The sequence below is a fragment of the Coregonus clupeaformis genome, unplaced genomic scaffold, assembly GCF_020615455.1.
Source record: "Coregonus clupeaformis isolate EN_2021a unplaced genomic scaffold, ASM2061545v1 scaf0376, whole genome shotgun sequence".
NCBI classification, from domain to species: domain Eukaryota; kingdom Metazoa; phylum Chordata; class Actinopteri; order Salmoniformes; family Salmonidae; genus Coregonus; species Coregonus clupeaformis.
Window position 1 is genome coordinate 147,501 of NW_025533831.1, and position 14,105 is coordinate 161,605.

General features: G+C 40.4%; 2 protein-coding genes across 2 annotated transcripts in view; both read left to right on the plus strand.

The window, feature by feature from the left end:
* Positions 1-1,611: 1,611 nt before the first annotated feature.
* On the plus strand, positions 1,612-5,096 carry tmed3 (transmembrane p24 trafficking protein 3). Its single transcript, XM_041871861.2, has 3 exons — positions 1,612-2,089; positions 2,448-2,693; positions 3,633-5,096. The coding sequence occupies exons 1-3, from the start codon at positions 1,946-1,948 to the stop codon at positions 3,864-3,866; spliced, it is 624 nt and encodes a 207-aa protein (XP_041727795.1). The 5' UTR covers positions 1,612-1,945; the 3' UTR covers positions 3,867-5,096.
* A 2,975-nt stretch (positions 5,097-8,071) lies between these two features.
* The window catches only part of LOC121558489 (isocitrate dehydrogenase [NADP], mitochondrial), a 48,420-nt gene continuing 42,386 nt past the window's right edge, over positions 8,072-14,105 (plus strand). Inside the window, exons 1-2 of the mRNA XM_041871860.2 lie at positions 8,072-8,586; positions 13,136-13,227. Of these exons, the coding sequence (XP_041727794.1) occupies positions 8,490-8,586; positions 13,136-13,227 (189 nt within the window). The 5' untranslated portion in view covers positions 8,072-8,489. The remainder of the gene's footprint in view (positions 8,587-13,135; positions 13,228-14,105) is intronic.

Genomic DNA, 14,105 nt, shown 5'->3' on the forward strand with positions numbered 1-14,105 from the left:
TCAATTGTACATAACAGTGGATGCTTCTCTGGCAGCAACAGGGTTGTATTACTGATTGAAATGACAATAGAATGTTGTTTCCTCCAAGTAATTTAACATAAAAAGCCTCTAGACACTGAACTGTCCTAAAGTCGCATTCAAGTTCCGGTATCGGTGTTGTTTAAGTGATAATGCCGGAGCAGCCCGGGTGTTGTTAGGCCCGAGATGAAGACGATATGGAACATTCATATCAATGAGCTAATGAGGCGCCATTTCGCCTGGCGTAGAGAATGTGCTCTCTAGTCAGGACACTGTTGTTGAGAGGAGCTAATGAGGCGCCATTTCGCCTGGCGTAGAGAATGGGCTCACTAGTCAGGACACTGTTGTTGAGAGGAGCTGGCCACCAACACAGCTACAGTAACACAATCACTTGAAACTGAAGCTGGAAAGACTGCAAATTAGCTGCATTCCGTTTTACCTTCTTTCAATTGACATTTTTGTTGTATATATCCATAAAAATGATGCCAGCTGATTCATGATTTCGACTGGCTGAGAAACGCTGCCCACCTTTCTGTCTCGTCCAGACTCCCGACATGTTCATTACTATGGGAAAGCAGGAGATAGAATTTGGATATTGAAACAATGTTGCAAATGTTGGAGAGACAGACAGCAAGGTTTATACAAATCTCCACTGTTGAAAACTAATTGTTAGTCTAAAAGAAATGTGAGATAACGTCTATATGCTTTTTATAGTGGAAATCAAGTTTATAAAGTGCCTGACTGGGTTGATGAGACAGTGGATTGCGGAGTCAGATGGAACAGTTTAAATAGGCATTTTAACGTCATAGATTTATCTGGCGGTAATTTGTGGAATAGACACCGGCTGGAATGCGGTTTTAACCAATCAGCGTTCAGGATTAGACCCACCCGTTGTATAATTAAATGTAACAACTGCCACTACAATGATGGGATTCCATGAACCTGACCCTTGCGCCCTGGGTGAAAATTGATTGCATTCGTTTTGGAACCGGGTTATCTTCCCGGCGTGAGTCAGGTGCCCCGTTCAAAGCCCAAGGTGAAGTCGGCTTTAAACAAAAGAGACGTAATGTAACGTAAAGCACGAGGAGTAATGAGTAGGATTCTATGTTTTCACATGCAAAAGTGAATGCTTTTGATAAAAACGCCTTATCTGCCTTCCCAATGAAAACTAGTTCAAACATATGGAAAAGAGATGGTGTATGTTTCTGGACGATTTGAGAGGATGCTCCTCCCTCACCGTTTTTGCCCGTCCACGTCACGGGCCATAGAACGGTGTCCCCTGCCTCAGCATAATTGACTCCACCCAGTGATACAACGTAATCATCACGTGTAAAAATGTTGCGCTACTATAAATAAAATTCGTAGAACGTAAAACAAGCGATTTCAAGCCCAATAGTTTCCAAATCTCTGAACATGGTCAAAATTGTATAAATTAAAATTAAATATTTGGTCCAAAATAATCATGACCCGGAAGTGTTTCGTTTTGATGCCACGTCGGTTGTGGTTGGGGCATAGAGAATGATAGAGGCCTCTAGTAGGCCTAAAGAGCGTTTTGACATAAACAGCTTGAGGGCTTCCACCATTTTAACGTAGACAACTGGGTTGAGCTTCCAACTTTATTGGCTGACCCCTCCTGATGACCCTGTTGGAGTCACGTCCAATCGGGTCATATCAGGAGGGATCAGCCAATCGTGAAGAAAAAATAAATAATACTATTTCAAAATGGAGATTGCCTCAATAGTGCTTTCCGTGCGCTCAGACGCCATAATAGGAACAATATAGGGATACGTTCTCTATCATTCTCTATAGGTGGGAGCTTTCCGAACTTTTTTCATATCACCTTGTCATCACAGAAACATTGATGAAGAAGAGACTGGCTGCGACTGTTTGTTGTTGAAGCTTTCATTTATAGCATTTAGCCTGCAGAATGCGTTCCCTTGGCCTGTGGAGTTTGATGTTGCATGTGGTCTTTGTTTGTTCCACGGAGTTGACGTTTGAGTTACCTGATAACGACAAGCAATGTTTCTATGAAGAGCTCCAGAATGGAGTGAAGTTTGACCTAGACTTTCAAGTAAGTGATCCAGATTTGGAGTTCTGATGCCATTTCCCCATATGGTTCAGTTAGTGCATTGAACTACTGTATATCTGTTCCCGTGCTCTAATTGTCCCTTCACACTCACTGGAAGAATGAACTCTCTTACAACAAAACATGTGCATTTTTGAAACTGCAGTAAAAGTGCAGTAACTGCAGTCGACTGTGGTATTTTGGACGCAGTAATTTCAGAATAACTGCAGTTATACAGCACTCTAACTAGTGTACTGCAGTTATACTGCACTCTGACTGACTGCAATCTTTTTTCGTAAGGGCTGAATTACTCTAAATGTGTTTCCATACCATCATCCTCATCGCTCCATGTTGTGTATTCCAGGTGATTGCAGGAGGGAACTATGACGTGGACTGCTTTGTAACAGATCCAGTGAACAACGTCCTGTATCAGGAGAGGAAGAAGCAGTATGATAGCTTCTCCCACACCACCACTATGAAAGGAACCTACAAGGTCTGCTTCAGCAATGAGTTCTCTACCTTCTCCCACAAGACCGTCTACCTGGACTTCAGGGCCGGAGAGGAGAGACCCCTACTGCCTGACATGAACAGAGACACTGCCCTGACACAGGTAAAACAATATTATAATTATATTACACTTACATTATAATACATATACATTTGACGGACACAGGTAAGATCAACCCTAACCCTGACACAGGTAAGATCATAATATAATACTATATCCAGTGCATTCAGAAAGTATTCAGACCCCTTGACTTTTTCCACATTTTGTTACGTTCCACCTTATTCTAAAATTGATGGAATTGTTTTTTTCCACCTCAATCTACACACAATACCCCATCATTTCAAAGCAAAAACTGTTTTAATTTTTTTTGCAAATGTATTCAAAAGAAAACACTGAAATAACACATTTACATAAGTATTCAGACCCTTTACTCAGTACTTTGTTGAAGCACCTTTGACAGCGATTACAGCATTGATTCTTCTTGGGTGTGATGCTACAAGCTTGGCTTAGATCTCTGTAGGCTCTCTGGTAGTAGATCTCTGGTAGTAGATCTCTGTAGGCTCTCTGGTAGTAGATCTCTGTAGGCTCTCTGGTAGTAGATCTCTGGTAGTAGATCTATGTAGGCTCTCTGGTAGTAGATCTCTGGTAGTAGATCTCTGTAGGCTCTCTGGTAGTAGATCTCTGTAGGCTCTCTGGTAGTAGATCTCTGTAGGCTCTCTGGTAGTAGATCTCTGTAGGCTCTCTGGTAGTAGATCTCTGTAGGCTCTCTGGTAGTAGATCTCTGTAGGCTCTCTGGTAGTAGATCTCTGTAGGCTCTCTGGTAGTAGATCTCTGTAGGCTCTCTGGTAGTAGATCTCTGTAGGCTCTCTGGTAGTAGATCTCTGTAGGCTAATACCAACCCAATCCTTTCAAATCTCCACCAGAGCCTTTAGTGGTTGTTTCTAGACGGGCCATAATGCTTTGTTGTTGTTTGAACTGCAGATTGCCCCTTTTAAGGATGTATTAATAATATAATATGAATCTTGTCTCTCTGTCCTCCAGATGGAGTCAGCCTGTCTGTCCATCCATGAGATCCTGAAGGTGGTGTCTGACTCTCAGACCTGGTATCGGTTACGGGAGGCTCATGACCGCATCCGAGCCGAGGACCTCCATGAGCGCGTGTCCTATTGGTCGATGGGAGAAACCATGATCCTATTCACTGTCAGCATCGGACAGGTTCTCATCCTCAGGAGCTTCTTCAGCGACAAGAAGGGCAGTGTTGCAGCCAACACATAGATACTGCTATATATATTATTATAGATGATACATGATATAATACTGGATTAGTGTTGCAGCCAACCCAATATACTGTATTACAGGTCATCTGCCACTAGACTGGAACCTTGATTCCCCACAACACACTGCAGTCCGACAGTTATATTCAAATACTTGAGGAACCATTCAATCGATATCTGTCTGCTATTAAGACTTTAGCTTGTGGATTCTAGCCTCTGAAAATGTTAAACCTATATTTTCTGAAGATGAAATACTGTGTTGCAACAGCGGTTTAGTGATTTCAGTGAAAATAGGTTAGCAACCTAACACACATGGTACACCAAGCCTTTATCTGTTGTTGTTTCAGTGGACATTCATTTGTGCTATGACATTAATTTGTGCTATGACATTCCTTTGTGCTATGACATTCCTTTGTGCTATGACATTCCTTTGTGCTATGACATTCCTTTGTGCTATGACATTCCTTTGTGCTATGACATTCCTTTGTGCTATGACATTCATTTGTGCTATGACATTCCTTTGTGCTATGACATTCCTTTGTGCTATGACATTCCTTTGTGCTATGACATTCCTTTGTGCTATGACATTCCTTTGTGCTATGACATTCATTTGTGCTATGACATTCCTTTGTGCTATGACATTCCTTTGTGCTATGACATTCCTTTGTGCTATGACATTCCTTTGTGCTATGACATTCCTTTGTGCTATGACATTAATTTATTGTGTGTAAAACGTTTTGTCTGTGTCTCTCCCTCTCTCGTGTACACAGTCACACACCATATGTTTTACTGGCCTTGTGGGGACCTACAATTGATTTCCATTCAAATTCCTATTTTCCCTTTCCCTAACCCCAACCCCTCAGCTTAAAATAGCCTTTGTCCTGGTGGGGATGTGGGAAATGTCCCCACCAGGGAGAATCTTCCTTGTTTTACTATCCTTGTGGGGACTTTTGGCGATTTCCGGTACCCATGAGGATAGTAACACAGTGCATTTTGTGCTCATAAAGTGCAATTAATTAACCATAATTACTGTCTCTATGGATTTGTAATTCAATTTGAAAAGTAAATACCAATACTACTGCTTTAGTTTGCTGTTACATGCCTTAGTTGATTATTGACTGGTTATTATTGTTAAGTGCTCTTTAAACATGATATACGGCTTTGAATTTAATTACAATTCAAAAGACTTGTGACATTCCATTAAATTAGAAGAATATTGTCAAAAACCTTTTGTCTTTAACTGTGTTTATTTAGCAAGATTAAGTGTTGGTGAGGGGATGGATAGTTCAACTCAGAATCACCTAGTCAGTGTAAATAACAGTAATGATGTGGTGGTGGTGAGGGGGTGGATAGTTCAACTCAGAATCACCTAGTCAGTGTAAATAACAGTAATGATGTGGTGGTGGTGAGGGGATGGATAGTTCAACTCAGAATCACCTAGTCAGTGTAAATAACAGTAATGATGTGGTGGTGGTGAGGGGATGGATAGTTCAACTCAGAATCACCTAGTCAGTGTAAATAACAGTAATGATGTGGTGGTGGTGAGGGGGTGGATAGTTCAACTCAGAATCACCTAGTCAGTGTAAATAACAGTAATGATGTGGTGGTGGTGAGGGGGTGGATAGTTCAACTCAGAATCACCTAGTCAGTGTAAATAACAGTAATGATGTGGTGGTGGTGAGGGGGTGGATAGTTCAACTCAGAATCACCTAGTCAGTGTAAATAACAGTAATGATGTGGTGGTGGTGAGGGGGTGGATAGTTCAACTCAGAATCACCTAGTCAGTGTAAATAACAGTAATGATGTGGTGGTGGTGAGGGGATGGATAGTTCAACTCAGAATCACCTAGTCAGTGTAAATAACAGTAATGATGTGGTGGTGGTGAGGGGATGGATAGTTCAACTCAGAATCACCTAGTCAGTGTAAATAACAGTAATGATGTGGTGGTGGTGAGGGGATGGATAGTTCAACTCAGAATCACCTAGTCAGTGTAAATAACAGTAATGATGTGGTGGTGGTGAGGGGATGGATAGTTCAACTCAGAATCACCTAGTCAGTGTAAATAACAGTAATGATGTGGTGGTGGTGAGGGGATGGATAGTTCAACTCAGAATCACCTAGTCAGTGTAAATAACAGTAATGATGTGGTGGTGGTGAGGGGATGGATAGTTCAACTCAGAATCACCTAGTCAGTGTAAATAACAGTAATGATGTGGTGGTGGTGAGGGGATGGATAGTTCAACTCAGAATCACCTAGTCAGTGTAAATAACAGTAATGATGTGGTGGTGGTGAGGGGATGGATAGTTCAACTCAGAATCACCTAGTCAGTGTAAATAACAGTAATGATGTGGTGGTGGTGAGGGGATGGATAGTTCAACTCAGAATCACCTAGTCAGTGTAAATAACAGTAATGATGTGGTGGTGGTGAGGGGATGGATAGTTCAACTCAGAATCACCTAGTCAGTGTAAATAACAGTAATGATGTGGTGGTGGTGAGGGGATGGATAGTTCAACTCAGAATCACCTAGTCAGTGTAAATAACAGTAATGATGTGGTGGTGGTGAGGGGATGGATAGTTCAACTCAGAATCACCTAGTCAGTGTAAATAACAGTAATGATGTGGTGGTGGTGAGGGGGTGGATAGTTCAACTCAGAATCACCTAGTCAGTGTAAATAACAGTAATGATGTGGTGGTGGTGAGGGGATGGATAGTTCAACTCAGAATCACCTAGTCAGTGTAAATAACAGTAATGATGTGGTGGTGGTGAGGGGATGGATAGTTCAACTCAGAATCACCTAGTCAGTGTAAATAACAGTAATGATGTGGTGGTGGTGAGGGGATGGATAGTTCAACTCAGAATCACCTAGTCAGTGTAAATAACAGTAATGATGTGGTGGTGGTGAGGGGATGGATAGTTCAACTCAGAATCACCTAGTCAGTGTAAATAACAGTAATGATGTGGTGGTGGTGAGGGGATGGATAGTTCAACTCAGAATCACCTAGTCAGTGTAAATAACAGTAATGATGTGGTGGTGGTGAGGGGATGGATAGTTCAACTCAGAATCACCTAGTCAGTGTAAATAACAGTAATGATGATGAAGTGGTGGTGAGGGGGTGGATAGTTCAACTCAGAATCACCTAGTCAGTGTAAATAGCAGTGTATTAACAGCACCTGGGCAAAATGTCTTGAGACGTTGATTTAGCTTGGAGTTTGCACTTTTGGGACTGTTCCATTGGATTCATTGTTTTAGACACAGCTCGTGTAGGTCAGCCCTCAGTGTAGTTTCATTATCTAGGCAGCAGAGGGCAGTACCTGCATGGTGGACTGGAAGAATCAAACGCAGCTTTTTTAGGCTATGAAACAGTTGCTAGGGTTAGGGTTAGGGCTAGGGTTAGGGCTAGGGCTAGGGCTAGGGTTAGGGTTAGGGTTAGGGTTAGTCCACAGGACAGTCTCCCCTTCTGGCAGCCTGGTGGCGTCCCTTGCCCCAAATGACAGGTGCTCAGTTTAGGAGGAATACAGTCTATATTCTATTGTAGTTGCCAAGTAGGCCTATGTATTTCATTTAAACCTAGCTAATATAATTTCATTCAACTACTGTAAATGGAAATACAGCAAGTAGCCTGCAGTAGTAGCCTCGGTATTACATTTACATTTACGTCATTTAGCAGACGCTCTTATCCAGAGCGACTTACAAATAGGGTATCATAGATGGTAAGACGTTTAGGTTAGATCATTAAAAAATAAAATAAAGTTTAGGTACCGAATGAAATTACAAGTTAAATGGGTTTCCATCGCATTTTCAACTGTACTGATGGTTTTGTAACAAAAACTGTTGCGTTATAAAGCAAATGTGCCCACTTTGGTCTTGGCACATGCGCTCTAGCCAACAGCTCTCATATGTAGTGCGGGCAGGCTACCTACATTATGAGATTATTATGGAGAAGATACATTTTATTTGTATTTGTCAAACGGCAGCCAAGCATCGATCATCATGTCACCAGAATAAGACCCTCGATATTTATTGGAAAGGTGCATCAAGCTCATTATCACCTTGCACTTTCACCAACCTGTGAAGTTCATCATAACTTATTTCATCTGTAGCCTGATAAACTGCATGCTTTCCAGAGTCCTAGTGGGAGGACCACACAACATGTCATGGCGTGACTCCAAGTTTACTTCCATATGATGGTTATTATATCAATATTTGCGCATAAAGGCGTTTCCACCGCGATTTCTCGCATTATTAATTTTACCAACATAAAAAGATCCCACCATGTCGAATGAACAAATGGTCTGTCAGCATCTTTTTAAAAAAAATCAGTTTCATGTTTTCATCAGCCCGGTCATGACTTTTTTCATAGGTTAGGGTTAGGGTTAGGGTTAGGGTTAGGGTTAGAGTTAGGGTTTAGGGTTAGGGTCAGGGTCAGGGTTAGGGTTAGGGTTAGGGTCAGGTAATTCATCAGCATGAAATGGTTGGATGGAAACGTGATTAGTGACGCTGACGTGTGTTGAATATAACCGGACAGACGCCCATAAAATATACGTAGGCAAATGTATTTACCGTCTGTCGGGTATTCATTCATATAAGGCCTCGTGGTCATAACCGTCTCTCCGGTGAACCATGACGGGATACCTGAGGGTTCTGTCCTCCATGTCGAGGTGTGCAGCGACGCTTACCGAAAACCCCGCCGTGTGCCAGAGTCTGCGACACAGAAACTGTGAGTCGTTCAACTAAACCAAAACTCCACTAGCCGCTAACCTAGTCTGCTATCACGGCACAGTCATCCTGGCATGGAATAGATTCATCTGTTCATATTATACATTGCCAATGGATTTTATGTCCAAAGATTTGGCTTTGCTACAAAGTAGTGGATGTGCAGGAGTGATCTTTGATTTGTTACATTGTATTGTGTCACAGCAATGCGATGTCGTGGCATCAGAACATAGCAATATGGTGGGAACTGGGACATTATGGGGATTTGAAATAATGTAACAGCTGACAAACTGTGTTGAATGTAGAATGTTAAAATACCAGAAGTAACAATGTCACATCACACATTGTATGCGACCTCAATACATTCAATTACAATTTAACAACGGCATAAAGTCCTGGCATACCTTATGCCTGTCTGCCAGGTGCCAAGGTCCAAATGACTGCAGTTGGATCAAATGAAAGGCTGAGTGGAGGGAGAGTCCCAACTGCCAGTGTGACAAATGGACCTGTCAAAGACAAGGAGCCTGTAGGGAAGGATCTCCAAACAGACATTTGTGTTAACATGTTTCTGATTGTCTGTTTATTCTTAATCTGACATGGTGTCATGTGTTACTATACTGTAATAATAACTGATGTTTTTAATGTTTAATATGACCTGGTGTTTCCAGATGCAGCTAAACATATCAAGGTGGACCAGACGGTGTGTTACTGTAAAAACATGTTACTGTAATAATGTGTTACATGTTTAATGGTTTCAGATGTGTTACTGTAATAACATGTTACTGTAATAATGTGTTTGATGGTTTTAGATATGTTACTGTAATAACATGTTACTGTAATAATGTGTTTAATGTTTAATGGTTTCAGATGTGTTGCTGTAATAATGTATTTAATGTTTAATGGTTTTCAGATGTGTTACTGAAATAATGTGTTGAATGGTTTCAGATGTTACTGTAATAATGTGTTTAATATTTTATGGTTTCAAATGTTAATGAAATGTGTTTAACTCTTCGGAGTCTGGAGCTTTTTTGGCCGTTTTTGGGTACCTTCAATTTTGCCCTGATATACTACATAAAGAAATGTTTACCAGACCAATGTTGGGTATCTTTTTTTTCAGCACAACCTCACCTATATGATCTGTTAGTAAGTTTTTCACTTTGACATACTATTTCAACACACTGGACCCAAACACACACAGAAAACACAAAGTCCGTTTAGAAAAAGATGGGTTTTTTTATTGTAAAACCCTCAAACATGGTGAACCAAGCATTTAAAAAGCTTCAAATTGAACCACAAGGTGCAAATATGAACATATAAAAGTATTTTGGTGATATATACAAGCAATAAATAACTATTTACAATAAAAGTAGGTATAGCCACTGGCGTTTTTCTTCTATTCTAACCCTAAACCTTTTTGTGCCACTCCTCAAAACAGTTTCTGTCCAAAATGAAAAAAAAAGCTTCAAATTGAACCACAAAGTGCAAATATGAACATATAAAAGTATTCTTGAGATATATACAAGCAATACACAACTATTTACAAAAAAAGTAGGTATAGCCACTGGCCTTTACCCTATTTGTGCCACTCTTCAAAACAGTTCCTGTCCACAATGACACAGAGAGCCACATCACAGGCCTTGCACTTCCATGGTGTGACAAACCTCTTCTTGTCAACTTGTTTACAGCGTTGACAAACCCCTGCGGCCTGCTGTGGCTTTGTCTTTGGCCTCTGCAACATTGGCAATGGCCACAGAAACATGGCTGGTGCTTTTTTGAAGTGGAACCCCTGTCTGGGTCACTCCGCACAGCTGGGCCACAAGTTCTGCCACAAAGTTCTTGTGCGTCATGGGTGTGACCTGTTGGGTCGCACTGATGTCACAGTGCAGGATGTATGCATTTGTTGTTCCCATGTCCAAAAAATGCAGGAAGAGGGTACGGTACCAGCGAGCAGTTCTGCGATGGGTTGAGTAATACTGGAGAAGCTGGTCTGACAGGTCAACCCCTCCCATGTACTTATTGTAGGCCATGATGGGGGTAGGGCAGGGAATGTCTTTTGCTACCCAGCAACAAAATCAGGGTCCTCGAAGTCATCCTGGCCACTCTCATTGTCTGACGACGAACTTTCCAAAGTTTCTTCATCGCTCATTTGGAATAACAAGTCGACGGCTTGTTCAACGTGAAGTGTGCGCCTCATATTGCTTCACAAAAACGATACTGCTGACAATAAAACTCTTGAAATACTAACAATTGAAATACTAACTCGTGAAAAACTCTCCAAAACTACTCATGAACTGAACTAATTCCTCTCGTTCGTTCTTTCGCAATGGCTAGTTGTCATGGGAATGAATGTTTATATACTCGTGTGCATCCTGAAGAACCGGGTTAGCACAAGCACACGTTTTTTTCCGTTCCTTTTTATCACAAAAGACGACAAAGTTATTATAATAAATGCAAAGCGCTCATAAAAGAGCGCATATTTTGACGCACTTTTTTCATGGAATTGAAATTATCATAACTTTGGTTTTAGTTGGTGTATTTACATGAAACAAACACTCAAAACGTAGCTTCGGGTCTCCATTTCTGCATGAAATCGACGGCAGCCCTCTGCGTCACTTGGTTTGGATGCTGCGCGGTCCTAAAGCCGGCCCGCGATTTGAACGCGCCGAAGCGTTCGCCGACTCGGAAGAGTTAATGGTTTCAGATGTTACTGTAATAATATGTTTAATGTATAATGGTTTTAGATATTACTGTAATAATGTGTTTAATGCTTAGTGGTTTCAGGTGTTACTGTAATAATGTGTTTAATGTTGAATGGTTTCAGATGTTGCTGTAATAATGTGTTACATGTTTAATGGTTTCCGATGTGTTACTGTAATACCATGTTACTGTAATAACATGTTACTGTAATAATGTGTTTAATGGTTTAGATATGTTACTGTAATAACATGTTACTGTACAAATGTGTTTCATGGTTTTAGATGTGTTACTGTAATAACATGTTACTGTAAAAATGTGTTTCATGTTCAATGGTTTCACCCGGTGTTTCCAGATGCAGCTAAACATATCAAGGTGGACCAGCTGGTGTGTTACTGTAATAACATGTTACTGTAATAATGTGTTTATTGTTTAATGGTTTCAGATGTGTTGCTGTAATAATGTTTTTAATGGGTTTCAGATGTGTTACTGTAATAATGTGTTTAATGGTTTCAGATGTTACTGTAATAATGTGTTTAATGTTTAAGATGTTACTGTAATAATGTGTTTGATGTTTAATGTTTCAAATGTTACTGTAATAATGTGTTTAATGTTGAATGGTTTCAGGTGTTACTGTAATAATGTGTTTAATGTTTAATGGTTTCATATGTTGCTGTAATAATGTGTTTAATGTTAAATGGTTTCAGATGTTACTGTAATAATGTGTTGAATGTTGAATGGTTTCAGGTGTTACTGTAATAATGTGTTTAATGTTTAATGGTTTCATATGTTGCTGTAATAATGTGTTTAATGTTGAATGGTTTCAGGTGTTGCTGTAATAATGTGTTTAATGTTTAATGGTTTCAGGTGTTGCTGTAATAATGTGTTTAATGTTTAATGGTTTCAGGTGTTGCTGTAATAATGTGTTTAATGTTGAATGGTTTCAGGTGTTGCTGTAATAATGTGTTTAATATTGAATGGTTTCATATGTTGCTGTAATAATGTGTTTAATGTTGAATGGTTTCAGGTGTTGCTGTAATAATGTGTTTAATGTTTAATGGTTTCAGGTGTTGCTGTAATAATGTGTTTAATGTTTAATGGTTTCATATGTTGCTGTAATAATGTGTTGAATGTTGAATGGTTTCAGGTGTTGCTGTAATAATGTGTTTAATGTTGAATGGTTTCAGGTGTTGCTGTAATAATGTGTTGAATGTTGAATGGTTTCATATGTTGCTGTAATAATGTGTTTAATGTTGAATGGTTTCAGGTGTTGCTGTAATAATGTGTTGAATGTTGAATGGTTTCAGGTGTTACTGTAATAATGTGTTTAATGTTGAATGGTTTCAGGTGTTACTGTAATAATGTGTTTAATGTTGAATGGTTTCAGGTGTTACTGTAATAATGTGTTTAATGTTGAATGGTTTCAGGTGTTACTGTAATAATGTGTTTAATGTTGAATGGTTTCATATGTTGCTGTAATAATGTGTTTAATGTTGAATGGTTTCAGGTGTTGCTGTAATAATGTGTTTAATGTTGAATGGTTTCAGGTGTTACTGTAATAATGTGTTTAATGTTTAATGGTTTCATATGTTGCTGTAATAATGTGTTTAATGTTAAATGGTTTCAGGTGTTGCTGTAATAATGTGTTTAATGTTGAATGGTTTCAGGTGTTGCTGTAATAATGTGTTGAATGTTGAATGGTTTCAGGTGTTACTGTAATAATGTGTTTAATGTTGAATGGTTTCAGGTGTTGCTGTAATAATGTGTTTAATGTTGAATGGTTTCAGGTGTTACTGTAATAATGTGTTTAATGTTGAATGGTTTCAGGTGTTGCTGTAATAATGTGTTGAATGTTTCAGATGCAGTTAAGCGTATCAAGGTGGACCAGCCGGTGGTGGAGATGGATGGAGATGAGATGACAAGGATCATCTGGGAGTTCATCAAGGAGAAGGTACTGTAGTACACCATGGACCTCTAACCTCTAAACCCTAACCTCTAACCCCACTGTACACCATGGACCTCTAACCCCTAACCTCTAACCCCACTGTACACCATGGACCTCTAACCCCTAACTCTACTGTACACCATGGACCTCTAACCTCTAAACCCTAACCTCTAACCCCTAACTCTACTGTACACCATGGACCTCTAACCTCTAAACCCTAACCTCTAACCCCACTGTACACCATGGACCTCTAACCCCTAACCTCTAACCCTACTGTACACCATGGACCCCTAACCTCTAACCCCACTGTACACCATGGACCTCTAACCCCTAACCTCTAACCCTAACTCTACTGTACACCATGGACCTCTAACCCCTAACCCCTAACCCCTAACTCTACTGTACACCATGGACCTCTAACCCCTAACCTCTAACCCCTAACCTCTAACCCTAACTCTACTGTACACCATGGACCTCTAACCCCTAACCTCTAACCCCTAACCTCTAACCCCTAACTCTACTGTACACCATGGACCTCTAACCCCTAACTCTACTGTACACCATGGACCACTAACCCCTAACTCTACTGTACACCATGGACCTCTAACCCCTAACCTCTAACCCCTAACTCTACTGTACACCATGGACCCCTAACCTATAACCCCTAACTCTACTGTACACCATGGACCTCTAACCCCTAACTCTACTGTACACCATGGACCTCTAACCCCTAACTCTACTGTACACCATGGACCTCTAACCCCTAACTCTACTGTACACCATGGACCACTAACCCTAACTCTACTGTACACCATGGACCTCTAACCCCTAACTCTACTGTACACCATGGACCTCTAACCCCTAACTCTACTGTACACCATGGA

What these genes read in the sequence shown, in the direction of transcription:
- tmed3 (XM_041871861.2), top strand. Translation starts at nt 1,946, where the DNA reads ATGCGTTCCCTTGGCCTGTGGAGTTTGATGTTGCATGTGGTCTTTGTT. An exon ending in AGTTTGACCTAGACTTTCAA is followed by an intron (nt 2,090 to 2,447) that starts GTAAGTGATCCA and finishes TGTGTATTCCAG; the next exon opens with GTGATTGCAGGAGGGAACTA. An exon ending in GAGACACTGCCCTGACACAG is followed by an intron (nt 2,694 to 3,632) that starts GTAAAACAATAT and finishes TCTGTCCTCCAG; the next exon opens with ATGGAGTCAGCCTGTCTGTC.